The following is a 26184-nucleotide window of genomic DNA, read 5'->3' as shown; positions in this document are numbered from 1 at the left end:
GAATTGGCTGGAGAAATTCCTGGCAGAATCTCTGGAATATTTTTAAAAGGATTCGGTTGGAATTTTCGTAGGAAATCCTTGTATAATTTTCGGAAGAAAACTAGGATACCTTTGCCGTAGTCCTAGAAGTAATTTTTGAAAAAAAAAAATCAAGAAATCTCTGAGGCATCCGTTTTTGGAGAAACCCTCAAATTGATTCTCGTATATTTGGCCTATAGAAATTACCCGAATGGTTTTCCAGAGAAATTTGTTGAGGGATCTTGAAATACTCTCGTAGGAATTCTCGCAAGAATCCCTGGACAAAGGGATTTCTACACGTCGGTGAGGAATTTCGGATACATGTATTCTAACTATGAATGTGATAACTAAGCCTTCAGCTATGTCCATCATATTTGGAAGACAGGCAACGCTAATATTTTGATCACGCATCTTACTTCTCAACAAACAACAAGACCCCGTCTTCTATTCTTCGTCATCGTACTCGGGTTCGTCGTACGAGATAAAACCACCTCCACCATGGTCATGCTGCGAAATCTGAAAGGAAAGAAAGTCATTTCATTAACCATAATGTAATGTCCGCGCGAATAAAATATTCAAACCATACCGACAAAATCCCGGACAGCAGCGCATAGCTAACCATCGCAATGGTGGCGAATATTCCCGACACCACGTAGCGCTTCCGGCGCTCGTACGGCGTATCGTCCGAATCCTTCTGGGTCCCGTCGTAGAACTTCTGCTCCTGTTCCGGTTTCTCCTTCGACGAATCATTGCTCGAAGACGACGACGACGAATTTGAGCTGGCACTGGTAAAGCCCTCCCGTGCAAAGTAGATCGTCGTGATCCGTTCGACAAACTTGACTAGATTGCTGCACTGCTTGACGTGGTTCTGCAGGACGTTGTTCGGAAGGGTGAGCTTCAGAAGCACCGACAGGTATCCATACAGGATGGCATCGATTTCGCTCGGAGTGTCTCCGAAAAAGAATCGATTCTCGCCCAGCTTCTCCGAGATCCAGTTGATGCACTTTTTCGCATTCAACTGCAAATCTTTTACGTCGTGCAACTCAACGGAATCTTCCAGGTTAAATCCGGCCAGCGAAACCGTCAGCTCGTTCGTCTTCAACACATACTTCCGAGGGCAGTAAAAATTGAACGGAATAGGAATCCGCTTGGCGTACAGTGCCCTGGTGGTGTCCAGGTTTTTCGGATCGCCCCATAGACTGTACATGAAGTACGGAAACAGATTCTCGAACACATACTGAATGCAACCGTTTATCACAATGTAGTTCTGGCCTTCGAGCTGCGCGTTGGCATCGAAGCCCCGGGATTGCAGAAATTCCGTTATGCGATTGTACCCGCCAATCTTTTTGCCTTCTTCCGTGACCAGGTACGGAAGCATCCCCGTCGGCGAACTGAACGGATTGCCATTAAAGTTGAGGGTAATTTTGGCTTCCGCAAACTTCAGATAAGCCTTAAAAATACATAAGAGTAATGGGAAAAGCATGGATCGGTTTGTGACCGGAGACACTTGTGATTACGTTCCACACTTACCAAAAGCCGGGCACAATCGTAATCGATTGTGGGCAGACCCCATTCGCCTCGGTACAGAAACAGTTCCATTATTTCATTTATTCGGAATGATAGAAATGGCAGAGAGTCGGCAATTTAATAAACTTTTTCAGGTAAAATCGTGCACCTTCTTCTTCTTTCTTCTGTCGCCACTTGTTCAATGGCATTTAGGGATGGCACAGCTCTTTTCGCTATATTGCCAGCGGTTTTCTTTATAGTCTGAAAGACTTCATGAACGTACACGATTCGCTGTCAGCGTGACGTGAAAAAGACTGTGAACGCTGGCCGATCTAGTTGACGGCGCTTATCACTTGTCAGTTTCTGATTGTGTTTATATCGTGCTTTTGATTTCTCGCAGGAAATTTGTTACATTTTTCAAGAGAGTTAAATCTTTTTTCTCATAGAGTTGGTGTATATTGCAGTATTGGTCTAGGTTGTATTTTTGCCTTGTTAATGCGTATTTTACGCAGTAAAATATGACGTGCTCAGAGTTGTCGACTACATCACATATATCACAGATGCAGTCGTCTTTGATTTTCATTTTGCTTAGCCAATAATTGGAGTAGTCATGGCCCGCTAGCAATCGATTGAGTGTTCGTACTTCAATATTGTTTAACGGTAGCTTGTGGTGCCAGGGCTTCTTAGGGATTGTGTTGCAAACCTGGAAAAACTTCCTCCCTTTTCCAAGTTCTGCGGTGTAATTGAGATACCATAGTTGAGCTTCCTGTTCGCTGACTGAAGCAAAATAGTTCAGTCCGTCGTGTATTAACAATTTGTTTTTGCAGATATTGTCGCTGGTGGTGCCGGCCTTGGCCAACTGGTCCGCCATATCGTTGCCTTTGACGCCAGTGTGCCCGGGTATCCACTGTATAGTTGTTCCGGATTTCGTAGCCATTTCCAGGATATTGTCTATGACTCGATCTCGTTCTCGTTTGGCGATGTTGCTTCTAATCAATTCACATCCAGATTTGGAATCCGTCATGATCACTGGGCTCGTTATGTTGCTTCTTGTGATGTACTGCAGTGCGACGTATATTGCCTCTATTTCGGCTGACATAATGCACACAGAGTGCTGCAAACGAAGACTTATCCTGACGTTCCTGGATTCGTGGTAAATTCCAATGCCACAGTTTTCACCGTTGTCTGAGGCATCAGTATAGATGATTTGTCGATTATTATATGTTCCGTTTATCAGCGATAGGGTAAGTTGCTTAAGTATTTTAATATTTGTTGTCTTTTTAGGCCATAAATCCCTGTCTAAAGCTGTACGTACAAACACATCCCCGAGTTGGCATTCTATTTCTACAAGATATGACATATCTTTCAAAATATTCTCATGTTGCCGATAGTTCCTTTCTACCATCGACATTTTATTTTCTTCAAATGTGTTTAGACGTGTTAGTTGCTCCCAAACTGGAGTTCTTTCGTAGCAGTGTTTAACTACCTGCCTACCGATTACCTTGATCCTCCTGAAACGGAGCGGATGTTGGGCCGATATGGCTTGGAGCGTGTTTAGTGGAGTCGTTTTTGTGCAGCCAGTTATTCGTCTTAGACACGCGTTGTTTATCTTTTCTAATTTGTCCAGATTGGTAGGACTAGCTGACCCATAGATGCTAGCACCGTATTCTAGGAATCCTCTGAAAAGTGCGTTGTACACCAGCCCTAGAGTTTCGGGGTGACTTCCGTGCTTGAGTCCACTGATTACCTTCACCATGTTTAGCCTATCCGTTAATCTGTGGGTAAGTTCACGGATATGTGGCCCATACCTTAGATTTTTGTCTAGCAATAAACCTAGGTACATGTGCATCCTAACAGTTTCGATTTTGTTATTCTCAATGGAAATGTTGAGATCTTTGGGACTGCTGTTGAAAATTATCGCCTTTGTTTTTTGAGCATTTACCGTAAAATTTAGATCTCTGGCCTTTTCCACAAAGATGTTCATGAAACGTTGTCCTCTTGCCTCTACTTCCTCGATGCTACGTCCTTCAATAATCATGGCAAAATCATCTGCATATTGCACTAACACCACTCCTTCTACTTCTATGCTGTGTAGTGCTGCAGTGTATATGTTGAACATTGTGGGCGAGAGAACATCTCCTTGCGGTAGTCCTTGACTCACATAGCGAATCATAGTGTCATTACCTACACGTAAATGTACAGGTCTATTAACCAAAAAAGCAATCATCCAGCTGGAGAATTCCGGAGGGATTCCGCTAGACAACAGTGTTTGTTCCAGTACTTCTACCTTCACAGCGTTGAACGCATTGGATAAATCGATGAACACAACTGCTGCAATGTGGTTCATTCGTCTAATCTGCATAATCTTGTTAGTCACAAACTCCAAGCAACTTACCGTGGACATTCGCTTACGGAAACCAAACGACAAGTCTGGCAGAAACGCTTGCTTCTCCAAATGATATTGTAGCTTATCTAGCACCGCTGCGTTGAGCATCTTCAGGCCGCAATTAATCAGCGAAATTGGCCGGGTTCCTTCTACGGTTTCCGGATTCTTACCGGCCTTAGGGATAGCAACAATTTTTATGGTTCTTATTTCCTCAGCTAGTGAGCACGTTCGCCACATGTGATTCATATCCCTAATGATGCTATTTCGAACTTCGGGGCTCAAGCTTCTCAACAAACTGTAGGAAATCCCATCAGGACCGGGTGACGAACTCTTTTTAGACGCAAGAGTTGTTTCCCAGAACGAAGGCGTGATGATATCATATGTTGGTAGGTAACATGGTCTATAATCAAGATAGTCTTCCTGCGGGAAATGCTTGTCCAGGAAAACCCGAGCCATCGGTGGGTCGTCATGAACTATCACATTATTGACCTTCTTCTTCCTGCCATTCAAACATCTCAGTTTCTGCCAAACTTCTTTGGACGGTGTTCGGGGGTCAAAGCTGCTCACAAATTCTTCAAATCGTTGTTTTGATGCCTCCTTTTTCTTTTTATTGAAGATAGCCTCTGCTTTTTTGAACTCAATCAATTCCCTCATGCCTCCATTCCTGTTGAACGCCGCCCTGGCATTACGTTTGTCCTGCCAGGCCATTTCAACTTCATCAGACCACCAAAACTTAGGGTCGTATTTGTCCTTCTGCCTAGCATTCCTGTGTATCTTTTTAGACACGTTCTGAAGTTCCTGGAAAGTAGCTGCTGTGCTAACATTGATCTTTTTGAAAGCCTCATGTACCTTGGCCTTGTTTACGAAGGTTTGTGCTCTCCTAGGTTCGACTAAACAAATCCTATTTTCGATCGCTAGATGCCTACTACCTATTCCATAATCAAGAACTTTCATTGTTGTACTATTGAAGAGCTGCGGAGTCACTAGTACCAAGTCTATAGTAGATGGCGTTTTTCCCAACTCTGCCGGAACGAATGTTGGTTGACCGTCGTTCATCAGGATAACATTTTCTTCGTTTATAAGTTCAAATAAAGCTGTTCCTTTATTATCCGAGTGTCTGGGATCCCAGGAAGTGTGGTGACAATTAAAGTCACCTCCCACCAACACTTTAGGATAATGTGCTAATTTACGAAAAATGGATTTCAGCTTATCTTTTAGGTCAAGGTGAAACACATTTGGAGCGACGTATATTGAAACTATTACAATATCCATGTTCACTATTTTTCGTGCAATAACCTGGATCTTCGGATAACTCGCAATTTCTACTTCACACGTCCTAATGTTTCTGTCGATAATCAAACCGGCACCACCGTATCCATCATCCCTGGAGTCAAGATATGTGAAGTACCCTGGCACTTTATATTTAAGCTTTTCGTATTCTTTTTTTGTCCAACTCTCTGTTATAAATGCTACGTCATATTTCTCTTTTATTAGTGTTCTAGCTAGTTCATCTTTATGTTTTTCAAGGCTCTGTATATTTAATTGTAGAAATTTCAAGAAATTTTTTGTCATTTCTACTTACATTTTGTCGTTGACATCCATAGACCAATCATACCTTTCAGACCCCTGCTTGGATCTGTCTCGAGATCTGTTCTTGCGCTGTACCATCGGGACCTGCTGGCTGGCGATTACTGCTCCGCTCGTAGATGCTGTATTGCCATCCCCATCGTTGCCAATTTGCTGCTGCTGATCTTTGTGCTTCTGCTGTAGCTCGAACTTTTGCACGAACTTCTCAAAATCGTCGACTCGGTATTTGTTGAAGAGCGCCACTCCATTACGTTGTTCTTCACCATCATCCTTCTTCTTCTTTTTATCCGCAAAAACCGTCACCTGTTCCGCAATGTTGACTTGCTCGATGGGACGCTTTGCCTTCTGTGGCTTGTACTGGTGCGCGTTGACTGGTTTGTAGACTCCGCTTGTCATTTTGGCGTAGCTTTCGGGAATCGTCGGAAATTCGTCAGCGTTTTCCAGGATTTCATACCGGTTCTGCGTAAACGTAGGATTTTGTTCTCTTGCTTCCATATATGTGAGTGTTGTCTTCGCCATTATGCTCTTGATGTTTTTCTGGCGTATCCGTTCTGGGCAGTTTTGGTCGGTTGTTTTGTGCTCATCGTTGTTTCTGCAGTAGAGACATTTCGATCTATTTTGGCATTGTCCGGTTTCGAGCCCTTCGTGCTGCAGTGAACAGTTTTCGCATCTCTTTTTCGACCGACAACTCTCCGTCTTATGGTTGTATCGCAGGCAATTCAGACACAGTACGGGTTTGTTGATGAACGGTCTGACCGAGTTTATGCAGCAAAACAGCCGAACTTCGGTCGGAAGTGTGCTGGCGCGGAACACAATACTGATCCTGTTTGTCGGGATTTTATTTCCTGCTTCGTATCGGTGCAATCTGTTGATCGCTAGGATGGGGAAATTGCTGCTGATGTTTTCCTTGATCTCTTCCAGGTCCATGTCGGTAGGGACTCCAGCCACAACTCCAGACACCGACACGAAGCTGCGCGGGATGTACGCCTTGTAGTTGTTGTTCTTCAGCATGGGATCCGATTGAAGTTTGTTCGCAGTCTGATAATCCTTAAGGAAGACAAGGACTTTGTTTCGACCCAGCGCGCGCATGTTGTAGATGCTGTTCTTGTAGTCGTTCTGCTTGCTGACCAGTCTTCCGAGGGTAAGTTTGTTGATCCTTAGTTCTCCCTTGTTGTCGTCTGCGAGTTGAACGATCACCCTGTACGGGAACACATCCTGTTGGTGATATTCGTAGATGGTGTAAACTTTCTGCTGCTGTTCCGCATTTCGACTTTTGTCAGGAGGCTCCGTCATCGTGCGAGGTTAGGTTCCCGCTTCTCCTATTTCACACTTTTCGGCACTAGAACTCAGTCACACAATGTAGTTTTTTCTCTCTTCCAACAAAAAAATGTATTTCACGTTGTATTGAGAAACTTCGGAGGTATTAAATTCGCTTTTTTACAACCGTTTCGTGGATTTTTCGAGAAATCAAAATGGCGTCCGAGACACGTTTTTCTTCACTCCGAAAAAAATAACACGTCCGTCACGATCGAGATCTACCAAACGAATGAAATCGTGCACCGAAACTGGAAATTGCAATGTTTACATCGGTTGTGAAACATCGGCAACATCGTTTCGCGACGGTCTGTCATCTGATGACGTTTCGCGTTATCAGTGCGAGAATCTGGCCGCACTCCTCGGTGCACAGTGGTCAAGAAGTTTTTCGATTCGGGAAAAACTCATTTATTTTTGTTCATACTTATCTCAGGTTCACATCATTAACATTCTTCGTAACGCAAAAAAATGATCAACCTACCTAGTTTTGCAAACAATTCAATTATTAATTATCTTTTTACATTTGTTAAGCGAAGTATGCACTTCAACAGAAAAGTAATCGTCTATCTCGATGTGTGGGAAATTTCTTGCAAGAAATGCTCAAGAAAAGCATTTTTATTCGATCGCAGTACGCAGTTGAAAAGAAATGTCAATTCAAATGGAGCTCACTGTAGGAAATCGTTACCATTTCTTGGGCAGAAATTTTTACTTTTCTTGAGCGGAACAGCATACATAGCTCTAGTTAGCACCGGATCTCCATCGATGTAAACAAATGCATAGACGGACCTGCCACATGAAAAGGCCTACCCCATTAAACATTTGACAGTTCAACAGCCGACTAAATTGGTTGAAAATCGGTCGATTGTTGCACCGATGCTTATGGAAGTTTAACACAGCGATCAACTGACTAATCGCTAGATTAAATCGGGTGACCGAGGAAATCTGATGTTCAGTAGGTCAACTTGCTTGGATTTTACTTAAAATACCGATTTATCCACCTATTTAGTAGGATTGCTTCGGCCCACCCAATTAAATCTGATGATATTCGGTTGATCCCTATTTTAATTTTCCATAAGCGTCGGTGCAACAATCGACCGATTTTTCAACCAATTTAGTCGGCTGGTGTACTGTCAAATGTTTAATGGGGTATGGACCGATGCACGAGTTCACTAATTTGACGTTTGAGCGGTGCCGAATTCACTCGTTGCCATGGTCACGTAAATAACACGGCACCGCTCAAAAGTCAAATAGTGAACTCGTGCATCGGTCCATATATAATGAAAATAGGAGTAGGGTGCCGAAAACAGGCTCTTCTGTTTAAAAAACGAGGCGAGTATTTCCTGTTAAAAATATAGGCAGGTTAAAGCCATTGCGTTTACAACAGTACGCTACGAAAGAACAGCAGCTTATTAAAAGAAGGATGAATTTCCGATGAAAGCGCCAATACGCCAAAAGAGCTAAAGACCAAACCACAGACAAACAGACGTAACACTTAGAACAAATGTCGATCAAAATCATAGTCACGAGGACATGTACGCCCAATGCTAAAATCGGTGTGTTTGGCCGATAGGCCAACAGATGGCGGTAGTGTGCAAACGTCAAACACGAACAAAAACGATGCGAGCGCTGCGGGTGGTGAATCGTCCACCTACCATATTTTTGAACCGACCGTTAAAAAGGTGGTCGATGGCCAATGATGAGAGTGTGACGTCTGTTTGTCTGTGACCAAACTGAGGGTTGTAGGGTGTTTTATGTATTTTGGACAGAGCGTTACGCGTATATAATTTGGCCACCTCCATTTGATTTTGCCGTAAATGGCCGAATTATATACGCGTAACGGTCTGTCCAAATTACTTTGATCACCCTAATTTCGAAATCCTCGACTGATGGATCTTTTCGTAATAGACTCGACTTTCCTGGGTATAGAGTATTTTTGTAACTACCACACGGTATACGAATGCAAAAATGATGCATTGGCAAAGTAACCTCCCAACTAACCACTAACCCATATATGAATACTTTATGTTTGCTCTATAGTGTGCTATCAGATTTTGTTATAAAGTGGCGTAATCTTTAAGAGCTTTATAAAGCATAATTATAGTGGGAAAGGGCCCCACAACAACCAAATTAATCCAATACTTGGTAAAGCAGTTTCAACAAAGACAAATTAAAGACCACCATGTCCCTTGCAGTTGCCCAAAATTTTATGGCTCATAAGGTAATCTAGAATGCCGTGAAAAGTGTACTGTGATCTGTCAAACTTGGGTACCTTTTGCATTACTGAGGGACCAAATGCAGTACTAGAAGTGGTACCCAATCTGAGCGCGAGTGTGACGGACCTGGTTTCAATGCACAAGCCCTACTAAAGCTTTTATGGTTGTATTTTTAGGGTTCATGATGTATATTAGCTTAAATAATGTATATTTGAAGCATGCGTTAAACGTAAACAACATAATGAATCCATTGGCTACCTTTGGTTGTCTTTACCATATCAATGATTTTATTTTGTTGGAATCAGGATTCGTACCCACAACTAGGATGATGGTGTGCTGGATGCCTGGCGCGTTGGTGTCCTGTGCTAAAGCTGCTGATGTGATAAGGTAGGATAAAAGTTCTTTATAAACGAAGCCACTGTGTGTGTTAACCATTACCATTCGCCCAGTTATTACGAATAGAAAGAACTCTCTTCGGCGATTGAACAATTGTTCACAATGATTTCCTTTCCTCACCCAATTTTCCGGTTTACGGTAGCCGCAGAGTTCTACCGCAGGCTTCGAAATCATTCTATCGTTGAAGCAAACAATTCAATCATAGTGTGCTTGAAAGAGAAAACGCTATAAAATAGCAACAAACAACAAACATCAAGACGGTATCCAAGGTATCATTGAAGCCTACTGATGATTTACCAAAGCAAATCAGTGATGTGACTGCTGCGGTAGCTTTCCGCTCGACCGTAAAATGGAAAGTTTCCCATAAAATTGCAATACAACTCGGGATTCAACCGGGAAACTCACCAAATATTTACCCAGGATTTCTTTCAGAAGTTTCGATAATATATTCCCCTCAACTCTGTTAGTAAAATTTTTGGTGGAATCTTTGAAGGAATTCCTTGTAGAATTCTTGAAAAAAATATGGTCGAACCCTGGAAGGGAGGCACCGATATTACACACGAAATATGACACAAAGTTATTTAGAATTTCAAGACAATTCCAGCTTGCCTACGACACTCAAGGCAGACTTGATGAAAATCGCTAGTTTTATTTTGTTGTGTTACTTCGATCGTTCTGGACAAACATGGAAAAAGGGCCAAAGTATTCTGTGCATTTAATTTTCGTTTTTATTATTGAGCATTTTGCACCTTATTAGACTACTGTGCAAATAATTTTTGCACAGTGAACATTTTCACACCTCACACAAACACTCGCATAACAGCATGACAGTTGCTTCGATACCAACGTTTTTCATCATTGTTTTATTTTTTTCTTTACGCGAGCGAGGTGATAATACCTAAATAAGACATTAGGTTTTGAGAAAACTAGTGCAATTTTTTAAATTTACATTAAAACTATCTCAACTTATCTCTGGTAAGTGTTTCGTTTGAAACTCGACATATTTTAGTGATCAATTTTTGACTCTCGAAACGCATCTTGTTCTAGACATCATTTTAAAATTTCAGAAGGCAATCCGATCATTGCCAGAAATTCCGCCGGAAAGCTCCAGTGAGTAGCGCAGAAACTACACTTGCAGATGTCCATGGTGATTCTGCAGCTCAGTTCTTCTTGAACGGTTAAGACTGCTTGAAGTACTTCCGATAGAATTCAGTACATACACTGCAGAAGCAAACCCTCCCGTTTTCCTGTCAACGCACGACCTTAGTTCCTATCGGGATTGGTTGTAGCCGGCCAGTACCGTGAGTAGATAAAGATAGGAGTGGCTGGGGTGACTGGAGGCTAAAGACCTCACATGAAAATAAATAAGTTTTGATAACATCCATCTTTACTGTTTTGATTAATTCTGAAACGTCATAGCTTTTAAAAAATACGCCTACTGGTGTTAGCGAGTGTGTAAGTTGTATTCAGCAAATGAACAATTGCATTAGAATCTAAAAATTCGTGCAATGGTCAATAGAAAAAGTAAAATAATGCGTTAAGTGTTCAATTTATATTCAATCAGGAAAAAGGTGCTATTGTGACAATACTTTTGAATAAGCATGAATAGCTTTTCAATCGATCTTTTGTCACCTTTGATAAAATGCAAAAATACGTTTTAATCAATTACGCGCTTTTATAATGTCTGTCCATTGTTTTAGATCTGGGCTCACAGTGACAGTTCGTGACAGCAGAATCTCGGCTCACCTTGACGTACATAAATTTCGTATTGGTTTCTCCCTACCAGGTCAAACCCCAGTCGGGAATCCTGATGAAATCTCCTCAAGAAATACCTAGAGAAAATACTTTGGAGGAGGTTTGGTGGAATTGCTAAAGGTTGTAATCGCTGAGAATATTCCACCTGGAATCTATTAAGTAATTCTGCTAAAGAAATTTCTCGCAGATTCCTTGCAGAAATTTCCTACAGCGCCTCCCGTTTGAACTGACATCTCTTTTCAACTGCGTACTGTGATAAGGCCGGTTTGCTACTGACAAGAAAAGAAATCGCCTATCTCGATGCATGGAAAATTTCTTCCCAAGAAATGGTCAAGAAAATCACTTTTTTCTGATCGCAGTACGCAGTTGAGAAGAAATGTCACTTCAAAGGGGGCTCTCTGTAGGAAATTTCTTGACCCTTTCAGTCAAGGAATTTCTTTACTTTTCTTGAGCGAAACAGCATACTTAGCTATAAGAAAAAAGCGCTTCCTTGATCGATTCCTTGCAGGAATTTTCCATGCATCAATTGATTAAGATAGGCCAAGAAATTACTTGTCAGCAGCGATCAGGCTTAAATCTCCAAAATAATTCCTGCTAGAAGCGCTTCCTTGATCGATTCCTTGCAGGAATTTTCCATGCATCAATTGATTAAGATAGGCCAAGAAATTTCTTGTCAGCAGCGATCAGGCTTAAATCTCCAAAATAATTCCTGCTAGAAATTTCAATTGGACCCACTGTGTGTCGCTCGCAGCAACTGTCAGACGACATATCGGTTCACATCCTTGAGCTTGGCAGAAAAGTTTACCAACAGTTCGTGCAAGTTTGTGATTTTGTGCATTAGTTTTTTTTTTTCAAAAGTTCGAATAATTTAGGCATTTTAGCGTAAAACAATCAAGTGAACTATGAACGTATCAATCGAGAGAAAACGCTCGGATTGCGCTGCATTGCCAAAGGGGTGGCAACGAGAAGAAGTCCTGCGGAAGTCCGGTCTCTCAGCGGGCAAAGTGGATGTTTACTACTACAGGTAAGGCTGGATTTGATTTTTGGGGGAATTATTATTCCTAATTGGAAGAAAAATGTTAGTATGAACTTTATAAAGTCAATATGAATTTTATTGTTAACACCTCCAAAATGTACGACATCGGGAATAAAAGTGCGGGATACCACCATACAGGGCTGGTAGCAGGTCTCTTTTTAGATACTTGGTTACTATTTTAATGCAAGTCTCTGAAAACTGTCTTTTTCTAAGGGAAAGTCTCTATTTCGACCAAAATAATATATATCTTAAGTAACTATTTCTTTTATCATGCTAACATTGAATACCGGAATAAAGTTTTAAAAGCTTTAGCGAAACCTTCAAACACGACTATTCCACAGGTTTTGTTCCACAAGATTCCTTGAAGAAAGTACAGTTAACTCTCCCTTACTCGATATTCCGTATCTCGATATCAAGTTAGAGAACCATAGTAAAAGTTAGTTTTCATGGCTAACTCGATGGTTCCTTAGATCGCAGTTGCACTGGTTTTGTTCTGTAAAGCCTGATTTGCTGCTGAACAGGAATCGCTAAAGAAATTTCTCGCCGATTCCTTGCAGAAATTTTCTACAGCGACTCCCGTTTGAACTGACATCTCTTTTCAACTGCGTACTGCGATCAGAAAAAAGCGTTTCCTTGATCGATTCCTTGCAGGAATTTCCCATGCATCAAGATAGGCCAAGAAATTACTTGTCAGCAGCGAATCAGGCTTAACTCGATACCTCCCTAACTCGATGGTCCCTTCAATATCGAGCAAGGAAGAGATGATTGTATTTAGGAACTTTTCTAGCGGTTTCTCCAAAGAAGTTTTCAAGAATAAATTCAGAGACTTCTCAAGGGATCCCTCTTGAATGCTTTCTAGATATTTCGCTACTAATTCTAGAATTTTCCCAGATTTTTTTCAAGAAACGTTTAGAGGAATTTTTACAGAACATGCTTTAGGAAACCGCACTCTAAAACTATTATTTCCAGTAATTTCCACAGAGATTATTGTCATAATTTTCCCACCAACTATTGAAAGATTTTATCAATCCTTGACTTGATAAAAAGTGTAAACTAACAAGTTATCGTAAGAATAAAGAAACAAATTACAAAATTAAGAAAAAATCAAGACATTTCCCTAATACCGCATTCTCAAGTTATTATAGGAGATATTTGAACAAACTCCATCGCTTTCCCTTTCAATTCATAAATTGAATTTCATCTACTCTTAATAATTTCATCTTTGATTCATGTAAACGCGCATAACCCTCCCACCCTCTTCAGCCCAACGGGTAAGAAAATCGAAAGCAAACCCCAGTTGGCCCGTGCCCTCGGGGACACCATCGATTTGTCGACATTCGACTACCAAGCAGGGCGCGTTGTTCCCAGTGCAACCCACATGATGCTGCAGCACAACGCCCTGAAGCGAAAGCTCAACACTACACCGATCGGAGTTGGATCTTCGTCAAGCAGTGCAATCGTGGCTGGGCCTACGGGTCCCAGTCTACCACCACCGGTTCCCATCTACAACCAGCTTCCAGCGGCCGGAAGATCCCACCATCATCATCATAACCAACAGCAGCAGCAGTACGATTACAGGTACCGGTCTCGCAAGGGACCGGATGTTGTTGATTCTGTATTGCTTCCGTTTCGATTTGAGTTTGGATTTCCACGTACGAAATTGATCCCGATTGGCAGAACACTTTTTAGGACCAAAGGCAGAAAATTCCGCTGAGACGTGATTTTATGAAACGAAATTGAAAATTTTACCCGATTGGCGGTTTTTGCGGTAGCACTGAAACCAATAGAGTCAGACTATTGGATCAAGGCTGTTTTCTGTATGGTTTAGTTAACGAGCATCCGTCGTGTTACTTCAAATTTCCCCTAATAGTTCTATGGTTTTTGATAAACTTTCAGTCGCGGAATGCGAGCAGACACTTCGCTCATTCCACCGATCCGGCAGACGGCTTCTATTTTCAAGCAACCGGTGACAGTGGTTCGTTCCCAGGATGGAGACAGCAAGGTCAAACGAGAGCTGCAGCACGGTTCCCAGGTCAAACCGAAACAGCTGTTCTGGGAGAAACGCTTGGAGGTTGGTTCCTATGGGTCAAATTCTGTGGGTAGTAATCTGAAAGCACGTCTGTCGGTTGCAGAATCTTCGCGCCAACAATACGTTCAACGAGGAGATCGGCACGTTGGAACTGCCCAAACGGTTGAAATCCGTGGGTCCGGGCGTGGACGAGGCCACGGTTCTGCAATCGCTGGCCACCGCCCTGCACCACAACACGCATCCGGTGACGGGGCAAACCGCTTCCAAAACGTCCCTCAACACCAACGCCGGGGTTTTTCTCAACCCAGACCAGCCGCTGATGCACGTGGCAACGGTGACCGAAGATGACATCAAGCGCCAGGAGGAGCGGGTGCAATTTGCGAGGCTAAGGCTGCAGGAGGCACTGCGAGCTTAGGACTCTTAATGGTAAATTGTTCTGTAGAAGTAAGGATATTTTCTCTAATTGTGTAAGAAGTGTGATCCATCTTTTTCATCTTGTAACCGTGCTTGGACGTGTGGATGGGAATAAATCTCGAATGATTCTTGATAAAGGCGAGTTGTGTGGTATCAGGAGATATCACAGCCTTGGATTGAACATCGGATGGTGTGGTGGCTTCACACTAGGCATGTTCGTAATGGTTATAACCATTATTATTCTATCATAAAAAGCATCTGTTAACTGGTTCACCCCCAGCATGAATTGTGAAAAGGTATCATAGCGCAAAGCTCTTTATCTTATCAGTTGATATACTGCACATAACAATGCTAGGCCAATCGGGGGGACTTCCCAAGTAACAGTTTCAGCTGAAAAACAGTTTATTCAGCTAAAATATACTCATTTCAGCTGACTAAGCTGTTACTCAGGTATTAATGTTACTTTGGTTGTACTTCCAATTAGTAATAATCAAATAAACCGGAAAGCTTCTCATTCGGAAACATAAAAGTTATGCCTAGGAAAACTAAAAACTCAAAAAATTGAACTTATTCCTAAGAGAAGAGTGAGGTAGGAGATCTCGGCCTCGTATACTAGCCCTATTAGCATTTTTGTTCCATGTTCTATGGGGTCTCGTTTGACCCTGGGCTTGGGATTATATCTTCCAGGAAACAGTGACTAGACACATATGGCCGATGTATTTTGTGATGCTAAATAGAAATTACAAATCTTAATAGAACGATGGCAAAATATTTGATACATATCAGACTTTTCATTTGCTGATATTGTGGTTCTATTTATCCAACTTCATAATATAACGGACATCCGTCGAAATCAATTATACTGTTGGAAAATGTAATGCCAAGCTGATGAAAGAATTGCATACTGAGAGAAGGTAATAAGCCCAGTCAGACCCTGGAATGGGCAATGTGGGATAGCGTATAGGAAAGCCATTGACGGTATGTAATTTTCTCTGTGGCTCTTCGAGATCCAACAGGGCGCTTGCGAATAGGAGTAAAAGGACATTTCTCGCATACTCTGAGATAACGCCCTAAAAGCCATTGGTAGCCACGTGTGTAGCTCGTTGTTCCTGATTAAAAGAGAGAATAAGCATCCAAACCAACATCTCGGGCACGTTATTAAACAACTCTATGGTGAAGAAAGGATCATGCTCTACCTGCCGGTGGTGTTGGTTTGGGTGCTTATTCATTCATTTGCTCAGAAACAACGAGCTACACACGTGGTTACCAATGGCTTTTAGGGCGTTATCTCAGATTATGCGAGATTTGCTCTATGTTAGTAGGTACAAGACGCCGTACTATAGACAGAGTATGTTATGTGGTCTCCTATGGTGTTGTAGTACAAAATAAAATAGGGGAGTCACTCTGTGGGAATTCGAATCTTAGGTCTATCGTGAATATATCAGTAAATATTAATGCAGAAAATTCAAATGAACAACAAAATATTATACCAGTTCTGAGGAAACAAAACATAATATATACCAGTTCTGAGGAAAAAAAATAGATGACACCGTTTCCTAGTGGAAAAATTACGTCAACAAAGTCATTATATATCCAGGTACTAGACACATTGTCGTGTTGAATATATGATATATGATAGGAGTACTATAAGACCACGCAGACAATTTCGAAACAATTATTTCTCGCGTTCAGTATCATAAGGGCGTAACTGCAGTGATCGATTTCTCTTCATCGATTTTCTTTTTATTTAATGACTTGGTCTGGCGACTGTTTCCGACAGCTATTTTTGACTCAGTAGAAAGTTCTCATCATCCTTCATCGTACTGCACCGTAAAATGTATCGAAAACCGATTGAATTCCGTGTAAAAATGCTAAGACAAAATCGACGAAGAGAAATCGATCACTTCAGATACGCCTGTATGATACTCAACGCGTGATTTGTAATATTTTGGATTTATAATTCGAAGCGCTCAGCTATGCTGCAAATAAAAAAAAAACACGTACTTTTATACATAAGGAATACAACGGAATTGTAGCTGTTTGTTATGAAATATTTTCTGTTCATCGTCCACGCTAATGTTGAATATATGGGAAATTTCGGCGGAGTGGGGGCGAAGCGTATGGATGATGCAACTATTACTGCTTATTATTATGTTCATCCTCTTTATAATGATTAGTCAGGTATAAATTATAGAAATAATAATGAACAAGTAAAAAGGCTCATAGAGAAACTTTTAAGCTATAATATCTATAATAGTTTCTCCAAACTACTTCCTACCGTAATCTTTCGAAGAAAATTCTCAAAAACAGTACAAGATGGTACAAGTGCACCATGGAGCGAATGAATTTTAACGGAGGAGTAGTGATGGTTCGCGTTAATAAAATATGCCGGGGGTCCAAAATATATACTTTGAGGGTCCAAAATGTATTGGTGTGTCCAAAATAATGAAAAACAGTGCTTCACAATTATTTTCGACGTTTTTTGGATTCTGCATGACTGTATGGGCATTTTTATCTCGTAGAGGAAGTTTTTCTCTACATTTTGGCATATGCTTTGACTTGATTATGTTGTGAAATTAATTAATTGAGACAAAAGACTAAAATCACTTCCTTAGGGGGTCCAAAATACGACCGTTACCCTACCGTCAAACGGGGCTTCTTTTGACATTATTTCCACATTCTTCAACTTTGAGGATTTAGAATTAGGAATGGATATTGATGATTCTTGCATATATTTAAGTTGTATATGTAAGTAACAAATGTGCAAAATATGCGGCAAATCCATCAAGGAATAACAAAAATGCTTGAATAACGAAAAAACGTGTCCTTCAAGACAAAAAAGGGGCTACTTTGGACATTTTCACAATTTGATAATGAAATGATTTTTCTTTATAAATTTCAAACTGGTTTTATAGATTATCGTCAATTGTAATGTTATTGAACGTTTTTTCAATGATAAACATAATTTAGAATGATTGCAAAGCAAAGCTCGAAACAATTACACATATATAACAAATTTCAGCGAAACATGCTATTCACTATTTTCAATTTGTAGTATGAGACTTAAACTTTCAACTTCCTCTTGAATGGAACTATCAGTTACGAATGCTTGATTTTTAAGTTGAAGTTGACATAAACAAATGATGTAACTACTAGGTACTGCGATGATTGATGAGTTATGTACAAAAACTGTCTTTTTATTCTTACTGTTATATGAACGATGTGTAGAAGGATCACATTAATACCTGTAATAAAAAAGTAATTTTCTTTATAAACGCAATGAACCTATGAAGTAAAGCTGGTAGAGAAGTAAAAGTTTGCTTATATAATATGCTTTTAGCTTCTTAGCTGTTTAGAGTTGGCTTGAAAGTAGTTTATTTTAGCAATAGGGTCCTAAAGCCCTGTCCCGATTTTAGTGCCAAACGCTTAAGTTTAGGCCAAAAATACATGTTTACTCAATTTTCTAATGTTTTCCGTTGGTTTAAGTCCAAAAAACATTTTTTTTAGATTTTGTCACACCCCTTGGCTTAAACTCAAATTTTGGGTGTATTTTGTTTTCCGTGTCCCTTCCGAAATGTCAGATAGGAACAACCCCAGTGTTAAAACTAAAACCCCTGTGGTGTTTTTGTCGACTAAGTGAACGTCAAACATGATCTCAAGTGTCAAGGTTCATTTATGGACCCAACTTTAAAATTAAAGTTTAAACATGATATAGCCGTTATTTGAGCGGGAAAAAATGCTAAAGTACTTGATGTAACATGCTCTTTCGTGTTGTTAAATAAAAACAAGATTTTATTAAAAATTTTAGGACCCAATTGAAGAATGCAATTGTTTTGTACTGCAAATTCATTTGAAATACGACGGAAAATATTTTTTTAGAGGTTATGTTGTGAACTTGTCATTGGTACGTATTGAAATATGTGTGTTCTATATCTGTTCACGTTTCCAAATATTTATTTTATTTTTTTTTATGTTGTAAAATATATAAACCAAAATATTATAATAAAATGAAAGTCGTAAAAATAAGACCTTTGATCAATTATTTTAATAAAACAACAATTTTAGGCAAAACAAATCTCAAGATTTTTATGAAACATGACGAATCGATAGCTTTGTGGTGCTCCCAATAACTTTACACGACATGGGAAAAATTCATACAATGTTTGCATAGCCAATGTTTTATACCTTGTGAATATTTATGCGGACTTTTTTGAAATGTTTTCTTGTTTATCCTGTTATTGTTGAAGTAGTTCCAAAAACAAATCATGCCTTGTGGTAGAGCTTACATTGGTTAATAAAAGTGCTGAATACACAAAATTTCTCAGATTAATATTTACGCTGCAAATAAATACAAAAGGTGAGTATCCAAATTAGCCCCCGGAATCAAAAGTGGCCCCGTCCGACGGTATCAGCAAATATGAATAAAATGATAAATGAGCGAAATTAGGAGCGCGCGCGAAATATGGTAGCATCACGGTACATTTTCCCTCGAGGAATACATGTTAAATGCTTGGAGAAATTCGGGAGTTTCTTGGATGGAATACTTCTGGATTCTATGTTCGGAAATTCCTGGAGGAACTGTATGAAATCCATGTATCTCGTTCAATAATTGGCTAGGATGAAATTTCTGTTCAATAGTTCTGAAATTTCTGTTCAATTCTGTTCTGTTCAATTAAACCGAGACGCGTTTCGGATTTCGCCTTACTCACTGTAAAACAAAAAGGAGGGTTGATATCATCACTGTTTAACGTTTCGTGCAAAAAGGGTGCAGAAGTTGTGTATCGTTTAGCGTTGAGTTTATGAATGAATGTTTAAGGTCGCTTGCCACATTTCCCATGACTATTTCAGATATTCTCTCAAATCGTCTTTCGGATAACTGATGTGCAGGAATAACTCTTGGCATTCGGGTCTACCCCGTTTGGCATAATTCCGTATGACATAATGCCGTATGACATAATGCCGTTTGGCATACAGTCGTTTGGCATAATAGCTGTTTGGCATAATGCCATTTAGCATAACGGTCGTTTGGCATAATCGCCATTTGGCATAATGACATGACTTCCGGGGTCATTATGTCCGGGATATTATAGAGCATTTTTAACAAAAATGTATCCGACGCCTCAGTTATTCCATGTAATTTGGAAAAAAGGAACATAGTATTTTATGACGTATCTTATGGCCTCGCATATTACTGTACCATTACAGTATATTCCTTTTTCAAATTATGCCAAATGACCATTATGCTAAACGACTAGTATGCCAAACAACTGTTATGCCAAACGACTATTATGCCAAACGACTTTATGCCAAACGACTGTATGCCAAACGGCATTATGCCAAATGGCATTATGCCAAACGGGGTAGAACCTTGAAATTCTTCCTGATATTTTGCGGTTAGGGGGCCTTCCTTAGCCTAGTAGTAACGTCCTCGGCTACAAAGCAAATCCATGCGGAAGGTGTCTTAGTTCTTTTCCCGGTTGATCTAGGATATTTCGTTATGGAAATATTGTTGACCTCCTTTTGCATAGAGTTTGATCGCATCGAATAATGAGTTATTTCTGGTTATGAGAAAAAAAATGTTCCAAAGTATCTAATCTAGGTTCTAGAGACTTCAGTTATCTACTTTATTAAATTTGTATCTCCTTCTATTGTTATTGCTAGTGCACTTACAAGCAAATATTAACCTTCCTTAAAATTTGTGCCTATGTTAAATGCAGGAAGATCAAAGAATCCTAACACTACTGTGAACAACATCGATAATATATTAATGTGGTGCGAGTGTAAAATCAACCTCCGCCCCGATCTATCGTCCTCCTCTTCGTTGAGCATGTTGAAGATCTTAATCCTTCTTGCTTTCCTTCTCTTTGGCGCAGTTTCGGATGACCCGCTGGAAGTTCCACTGGATCAGCAGTCCAATCAGTCGTAACGGTCCGAGCAGGTAAAACTGTAGCACACACAGCACCGGTCCCTTCCAGGGTGACATTCCGACGCACAGCGTGCTCAAAATCCAGCTTTCCAGTCCCAACACCGAGAAGAACGATCCCTTCAGCGCATCGTGCACAATACGTTTGCCAACGTCCTCGGGTTTGGCCAGTCCCCCCGAACCGGATATGATCTTCGTCTCCATCGGTTTGGATTGGTTTTCTCGCTCGAATCCGGGTGTGTCCGTATCCGCCGGCAGCGCTAAGGTAACGCTCACTCCGCAATGCTTCGCTTCCATGGCGATGGTCTCGGCTAATCCGCGGAGGGCAAACTTGGACGCCGCGTAAGCTCCGTATCCATACAGTCCGATCAGAGCAGCTTGCGATGCGGTTATGACGATGATCCCTTCTTTGGCCGCTTTCATCTTCGGCAGAAGGTAGCGAGTCGGATAGAAGGTAGCAAAATAATTGACGTCCATCATCAGTTTGGCATCTTCGACGGATGTTTCCTCGATTGTGCCGCAGATGGCCATTCCGGCGCAGTTGACCAGCATAAATACGGGACCCAGGGAGGCTTCGATTTCCTGCAAGCCCTTTTGCACAACGTCGTAACTCTTCGCGAGGTCTATCGAGCGGTACTCAATTCTCTGGTCCTCGCGAACCTTGTTCGATACGAGTTGATCCTTAGCTTTTTCTGAAATGAAGAATCATCATTTTAGGATCCATTAATACTATTTTCGTGTTCCTACCGAGTAGCTTAACATTGCGCGCCACAATCGTAACGTTAGCCCCCAAGCGAACGCATTCGATCGCTGCCCACAATCCGATTCCGCTGGATCCGCCGGTAACGATCACATGCTTTCCGCGGATGTTGGTGCGAGATTTTCGGGATACCCAGTAGAATATGAGCCCGTGCACCAGAACGATTCCGAGCACCGTTAGGATGATTTCCGTCCGGTGATCCATTTTGAGTTCGATGTGATAAAATTGAGGTGTGATGTGTTTGCTCTGTGATAAGATATGTCGAAACTTCAGTAGGTAAGGTATGTGTCATGCAAATATGATTTCACCCAAAACACATACCTTTTGAATGGGATTGTCACTTTCGGTGTAGATTTTCGGTGGAATTAGGATTACATTTCGGTGTATAGAACAGGTCACGAATAGGGATTGAATAGATGAAAAAAACAGCAATAGAGAATTTCACATCTGATGCAGTTTTCGGCTTCTAAAAGATGTTAACGATTTTCTGACAGATTCTTTTGACCCCTCCCGTGATAAATTATGGATTTTTTTTACAATATGTCTCTGTGTGCGTATGGCTGCATTCTGAAGTACCCTTGGGAATAACCGGTTCCATCGGAGCCAGAAAGGTTCGTTTCAAATGTACAGTTTGAAAACATCATAGATTTAGCGATAAAGTATGAAAATTGTCTTTGGAATAAAAAATAAATATAGATACTATTTTCTGCCGTTCTGTTCTCTTAGTCATGTTTTTTTGCAGACCATTTTTTAGAAATTTGGCTAATAATAATTGGTGCAAATTTTGAGCCCACTAAGTTTTAAAAAGACTTCCATGACGAAGAGAACAAAGCTGCCGAAAATACAACAAGTTACCTTACTTTCTATATGCAAAATTAAATTATTCTTCATTTTACAGAACATTTGTTGTCTACTTTCAATCAATTTTCTTATAATGAAGTTCTTCTTCTTTAGCGGAATAAATTCATCAGATCCTAGCCTCGCACATATTTATAAAGAAGCTCAATTTTCACAATTCCTGATACTAAGTGAAAATTCAACAAAAGAAAAAAAAAAAAATAATAGCAATGGTAGAAGTGTTCGAAATATGTAGTTTGCTGCTAATCCAAGAAATCGCAGATGTAAACTCCTAAAATAGTAAACGATTGTTTTTTGCAATATTACCTGTGAATCGAAGTTTAAAGAGATGAAAACATAGAGACGCGATCATATGGGAAGTAGGGTAACCAATATATTTTGGACCCCCTGAGCCATTTTCCTGCAAATTTCCCAGTTTAAATCGGAAGACCAACTCAATGCGCATGTCATTTGGAAAGAGAGGACTATACTATATATAATTTAATTCAATCGGGTCATCCATGCAACCGTTACAACACGTTACACACAGAAATTGAAGCCGTCAGAAATTTTTCAAATGTAAACAAAAACTTTTTTCAAAATTCTGAACCAAAAGCGTAGAATTTCTTCGGTTTTCCATTGTCAATCGATTGATTAGACTACGGGCTAGCATATTATACATACAGTGTCATGGACTTTGTCGCCAAACGATAAAAAATGCCGGAGGTCCAAAATGTATTGGTTTGTCCAAAATAATGAAAAACAGTGCTTTACAATTCAATTATTTTCGACGTTTTTTTGGGTTGGACATGACCGTATGGGCATTTTTATCTCGTAGAGGAAGTTTTTCTCTACATTTTGGCATGTTCTTTGACTTGGTTACACTGTGCAGTTAATTAATTGGGACAAAAAACTAAAATCATTTCCTTAGGGGGTCCAAAATACGACCGTTACCCTAGAATGTCCAGAGTGTCTATATTTGAATAGTAGATATGTACTTACAACTTCTCCCTTTTAATAACTTTTTCCAAAATAGTCTTATCAATATCCAGTCGGCTAACAAGGCTAATCAGTTCTTGCAAAATCCAGAGATTACAGTGTGAATGAAGTTCGCTTATATGATGGTAACTATTAGAGTTCCCCAAAATTTCACTTTGCCAGAAAATTTGGGAGCTCAACCTAAACTGTAGCTAGGGATATAACAATCAATCTTTTGTAAGGTACCGCGGGGCAAGTGGGTAAATGGGGTAAGTGAAAACAATTGATATATTTCACTGAATATGTGAAATAACGTTTTGAACTCATGCGTAAACCTTTGAGGCCATTGAGAACATTACGATAGGTAAGATATTTCTGAGATTTTTCAGCCATTATTGCATAATAGAGTGAAAAATTGTTAACCTGTCAACTGTTACTCCGTAACAAGTTGGCAGCGTACAATCTTATTTTAATATTTTCAGTGGAAAAAAGTTGCGGAAAACAATTTCCTGTACCACTTCTTAGTTGTCTTCTGTGACAGTTTCAAACTGCAATAAAAAAAGTTTTAGAATTAATTCGACGTAGACCTAAAAATAACTAAATTTAAACTCCGTCAATTTTCTTATCAGGTGGGGCAAGTGAAAAGTTTATCATTAGAGATTGAATTTGTGTTTTCTCTTTAAGTCGCCATAAGTAAACATGGTTCGCAATTATCATAGAAAAACATAACGTGCTGATAATTCAAGAAACACTATACTCAAGCGTTAAAAGCTATTAGAAATCATGGAACTTCTCTAAAAGATGTTGCCAAACATTACAATATTAATATGTCTACTTCGAGCAGCCAATTAAAAGGAAGACGTTGACTGAAAAGTTGCAATATTAGAGAACACACGGAAATCTCGTGGAATGTCTATGTAAAGCTAGTTCAAAACATAAAAATGGGATATAGGTCTATCCACATAAAAAAGATTCTAAATACGTTATTGAAGGATTCCGTTTGATTTCTCCCGAAGAGTTATCCGACGTCATATCCGACTTTCTCAAAAACAAATAACGAGCGGTGGGAATTATACAGAGCAGAAATGCAATTGCTGTCCTATAATTTAAGAATTAACATTGGAAATGTTGCAGTTATAATGTTGTCGAATCATTTCAACTAACATAACTGAACAGAAGAAAATTCAAGTGAAAAGAATAACATTTTCTTTGTTTACAGATTACTTATGTCATTGTTCATTGGGAAGCCTTAACAAATGTTAAAGCTTATAGAAATCGTGGATATAACTGTTTATTTTTGAATTGATTATTTAAAACGGTAAACTGTTCACTTGCCCCACTTTTGGGGCAAGTGAAAAGTAAGGAGACATTTTTCAAAAACTTTTTCTGTATTTTTTTTTAATTTTTCATAAAAATCAATTTCAGCATGCTGCTTATATTTGGTGGCAGTCAAGCTAAAAAATATACACGACCTCATTTGTTTCAATTTAAAGTCTCTAGAATTTGAAGAATCTCAACTATGCGAATTCCATTACCCACTTACCCCACGGTACCTTATAGGGAAACTCTGAGAAATAGAGGTTGACCTGTTGGTTTTTAATTTTTTTCGTATTTTCGTAAGTAATATCCAATTTTTTTTTAGCGTAGCAAAATTTCGTGAAATCTATTTTTTTTTTATTTTTTCCAGAGAATAGATATGTAATTTTTTTGGTATCTTTTGCAGAATATATAAATGTGATCCAATTTCCTACATGTAACCATAAACCGAAGGAAATCCAGTGGCGCATCATATTTCAAATATAATTGCTGGAAGGCTGGATTTATATAACGCATAAAATTAGGGAAGTTTTTCCTTACAAAATTTCCCATCTTTTCATAGTTAAAAAATAATATTAGCGTTAAGTTTGATATCCACTGAGTGAAACAAAATAAAAATGTACTGAAAAACCATAATAGTTTTCACATATTGAAAAATTAGTGTTTGTGTGCAAAATGTTTATGCAAAACATACATTAAATTATTTTTCTAAGATATAGTTTGGATTCCAAGGGATCTTCAAAAAATATAAAAATTTTGGTAAACTAAAAATATATTTCGATGTTACTCAAGAAAATCTCACTTTTTTTCAACGATCCCTACGAGGCAACCTCTAAGCATAATTCCTTAGAGCTCACCCAATACAAAAGTTTGATTGTAACACCCTTGGATACCATTTCGAGGTTCAGCCCCCAAGTTTCCTGACAAAATGTAATTCTGGGACATCGTATTGACTGATGAAGATATTTTAGGTATCCGTGGGGACTGTTGGGACTTTAATTCGAATCTTGCTATTTTAAGAATTTCTTTTAGTTTTGGAAAATAACTTAGAAATTCAAACATTAGCTCAATTTCCGTGGCATTTTTTTCATCGTACAGAAAGGAGCAATACAATGCCAAATTCTCTAAATAATTTCTGGAGAGATCTTTGATTTGGAGAAAGTCTCTTAGCTTTATTATTTATTATTTGATAGATACGCATTTTTGGAATCTTTGGAAAATTTAAACAATATATTATCCTTTGTAGCAAACAAGTTGATTTTGATTTTTTTCGCCGACCAGGGCAGGGGAACGACTTCACTCTGCCCCCCTCTGGCTACGCCCATGTTGCCTGGCATTCTTTCAACATTCCCTGCCCAACATATCCGGCTTTAGCCACCTTCAAGATACTAGCTTCTCCGTAGAGTTGAGCGGGCTCATGGTTCATTCTTCGGCCGTCACACTTCGTTCTCCTGACCGTAGAGGACTACCGACAGCCTTCTTATTTCTCGACGAACGTTGTTGTCAGCCGTCGGGAAGGATTCAAGGTCTTTAATTAATGTTCGAATCCTCTGAGCAGAATCTCAATAGAGAAACTTAAAAGTAGATGGAGTACCGTATACCTTTTAATTCCGCTCCTAAATGCTTATCTTTGACAGATACGCGTATTTCGACTACCACTTGCAGTCGTCTTCAGTGTCAGTTACTCGTATCCACTGATTCAAGGTACCTGTGGT

At 39.7% G+C, this 26184-nt stretch overlaps 3 protein-coding genes across 9 annotated transcripts; 1 reads left to right on the top strand and 2 right to left on the bottom strand.

Annotated features, from left to right (window-relative positions):
- Positions 1–357: 357 nt before the first annotated feature.
- Positions 358–7322, bottom strand: LOC5579894 (metaxin-1 homolog). Of its 2 annotated transcripts, XM_021854556.1 has the most exons (4): positions 7058–7322; positions 1549–1693; positions 605–1468; positions 358–534 (listed from the first exon to the last, which is right to left on the bottom strand). In XM_021854556.1, the coding sequence occupies exons 2-4, from the start codon at positions 1615–1617 to the stop codon at positions 463–465; spliced, it is 1005 nt and encodes a 334-aa protein (XP_021710248.1). In that variant the 5' UTR covers positions 1618–1693; positions 7058–7322; the 3' UTR covers positions 358–462. The 2 variants fall into 2 exon arrangements, with proteins under 2 accessions (XP_021710248.1, XP_001657873.2); XM_001657823.2 differs by lacking the exon at positions 7058–7322 and having other exon boundaries at positions 1549–1964.
- Positions 2128–14791, top strand: LOC5579896 (methyl-CpG-binding domain protein 3). Of its 6 annotated transcripts, none has more exons than XM_021854561.1 (5): positions 2128–2280; positions 2352–2768; positions 13475–13789; positions 14108–14282; positions 14344–14791. In XM_021854561.1, the coding sequence occupies exons 2-5, from the start codon at positions 2746–2748 to the stop codon at positions 14653–14655; spliced, it is 825 nt and encodes a 274-aa protein (XP_021710253.1). In that variant the 5' UTR covers positions 2128–2280; positions 2352–2745; the 3' UTR covers positions 14656–14791. The 6 variants fall into 6 exon arrangements, with proteins under 6 accessions (XP_021710253.1, XP_021710252.1, XP_021710254.1 ...); XM_021854560.1 differs by having other exon boundaries at positions 2128–2292; XM_021854562.1 differs by having other exon boundaries at positions 2135–2159.
- Positions 14792–20233: 5442 nt separating this feature from the next.
- LOC5579897 (3-ketodihydrosphingosine reductase) lies at positions 20234–21867 on the bottom strand. The gene is made up of 3 exons (XM_001657827.2): positions 21659–21867; positions 21325–21583; positions 20234–21269 (listed from the first exon to the last, which is right to left on the bottom strand). Exons 2-3 carry the CDS (start codon positions 21539–21541, stop codon positions 20494–20496), a joined length of 993 nt encoding a protein of 330 aa, XP_001657877.2. The 5' UTR covers positions 21542–21583; positions 21659–21867; the 3' UTR covers positions 20234–20493.
- Between the last annotated feature and the right edge of the window lie 4317 nt (positions 21868–26184).

Source organism: Aedes aegypti, chromosome 3 (genome assembly GCF_002204515.2).
Source record: "Aedes aegypti strain LVP_AGWG chromosome 3, AaegL5.0 Primary Assembly, whole genome shotgun sequence".
Taxonomy (NCBI): domain Eukaryota; kingdom Metazoa; phylum Arthropoda; class Insecta; order Diptera; family Culicidae; genus Aedes; species Aedes aegypti.
This window is presented reverse-complemented; position numbering and strand designations above follow the sequence as displayed.

Bases quoted from the DNA above. Each gene is read 5' to 3' on its own strand.
- LOC5579896 (XM_021854558.1), top strand. From the start codon at position 12,078: ATGAACGTATCAATCGAGAGAAAACGCTCGGATTGCGCTGCATTGCCA. The intron at 12,200-13,474 runs GTAAGGCTGGAT...CACCCTCTTCAG, and splicing joins GTGGATGTTTACTACTACAG to CCCAACGGGTAAGAAAATCG. The intron at 13,790-14,107 runs GTACCGGTCTCG...ATAAACTTTCAG, and splicing joins CAGCAGCAGTACGATTACAG to TCGCGGAATGCGAGCAGACA.
- LOC5579897 (XM_001657827.2), bottom strand. From the start codon at position 21,541: ATGGATCACCGGACGGAAATCATCCTAACGGTGCTCGGAATCGTTCTG. The intron at 21,270-21,324 runs GTAGGAACACGA...TCTTCATTTCAG, and splicing joins GCGCAATGTTAAGCTACTCG to AAAAAGCTAAGGATCAACTC.
- LOC5579894 (XM_021854556.1), bottom strand. From the start codon at position 1,617: ATGGAACTGTTTCTGTACCGAGGCGAATGGGGTCTGCCCACAATCGAT. The intron at 1,469-1,548 runs GTAAGTGTGGAA...TGTATTTTTAAG, and splicing joins ACGATTGTGCCCGGCTTTTG to GCTTATCTGAAGTTTGCGGA. The intron at 535-604 runs GTATGGTTTGAA...CTTTCCTTTCAG, and splicing joins TGCTGTCCGGGATTTTGTCG to ATTTCGCAGCATGACCATGG.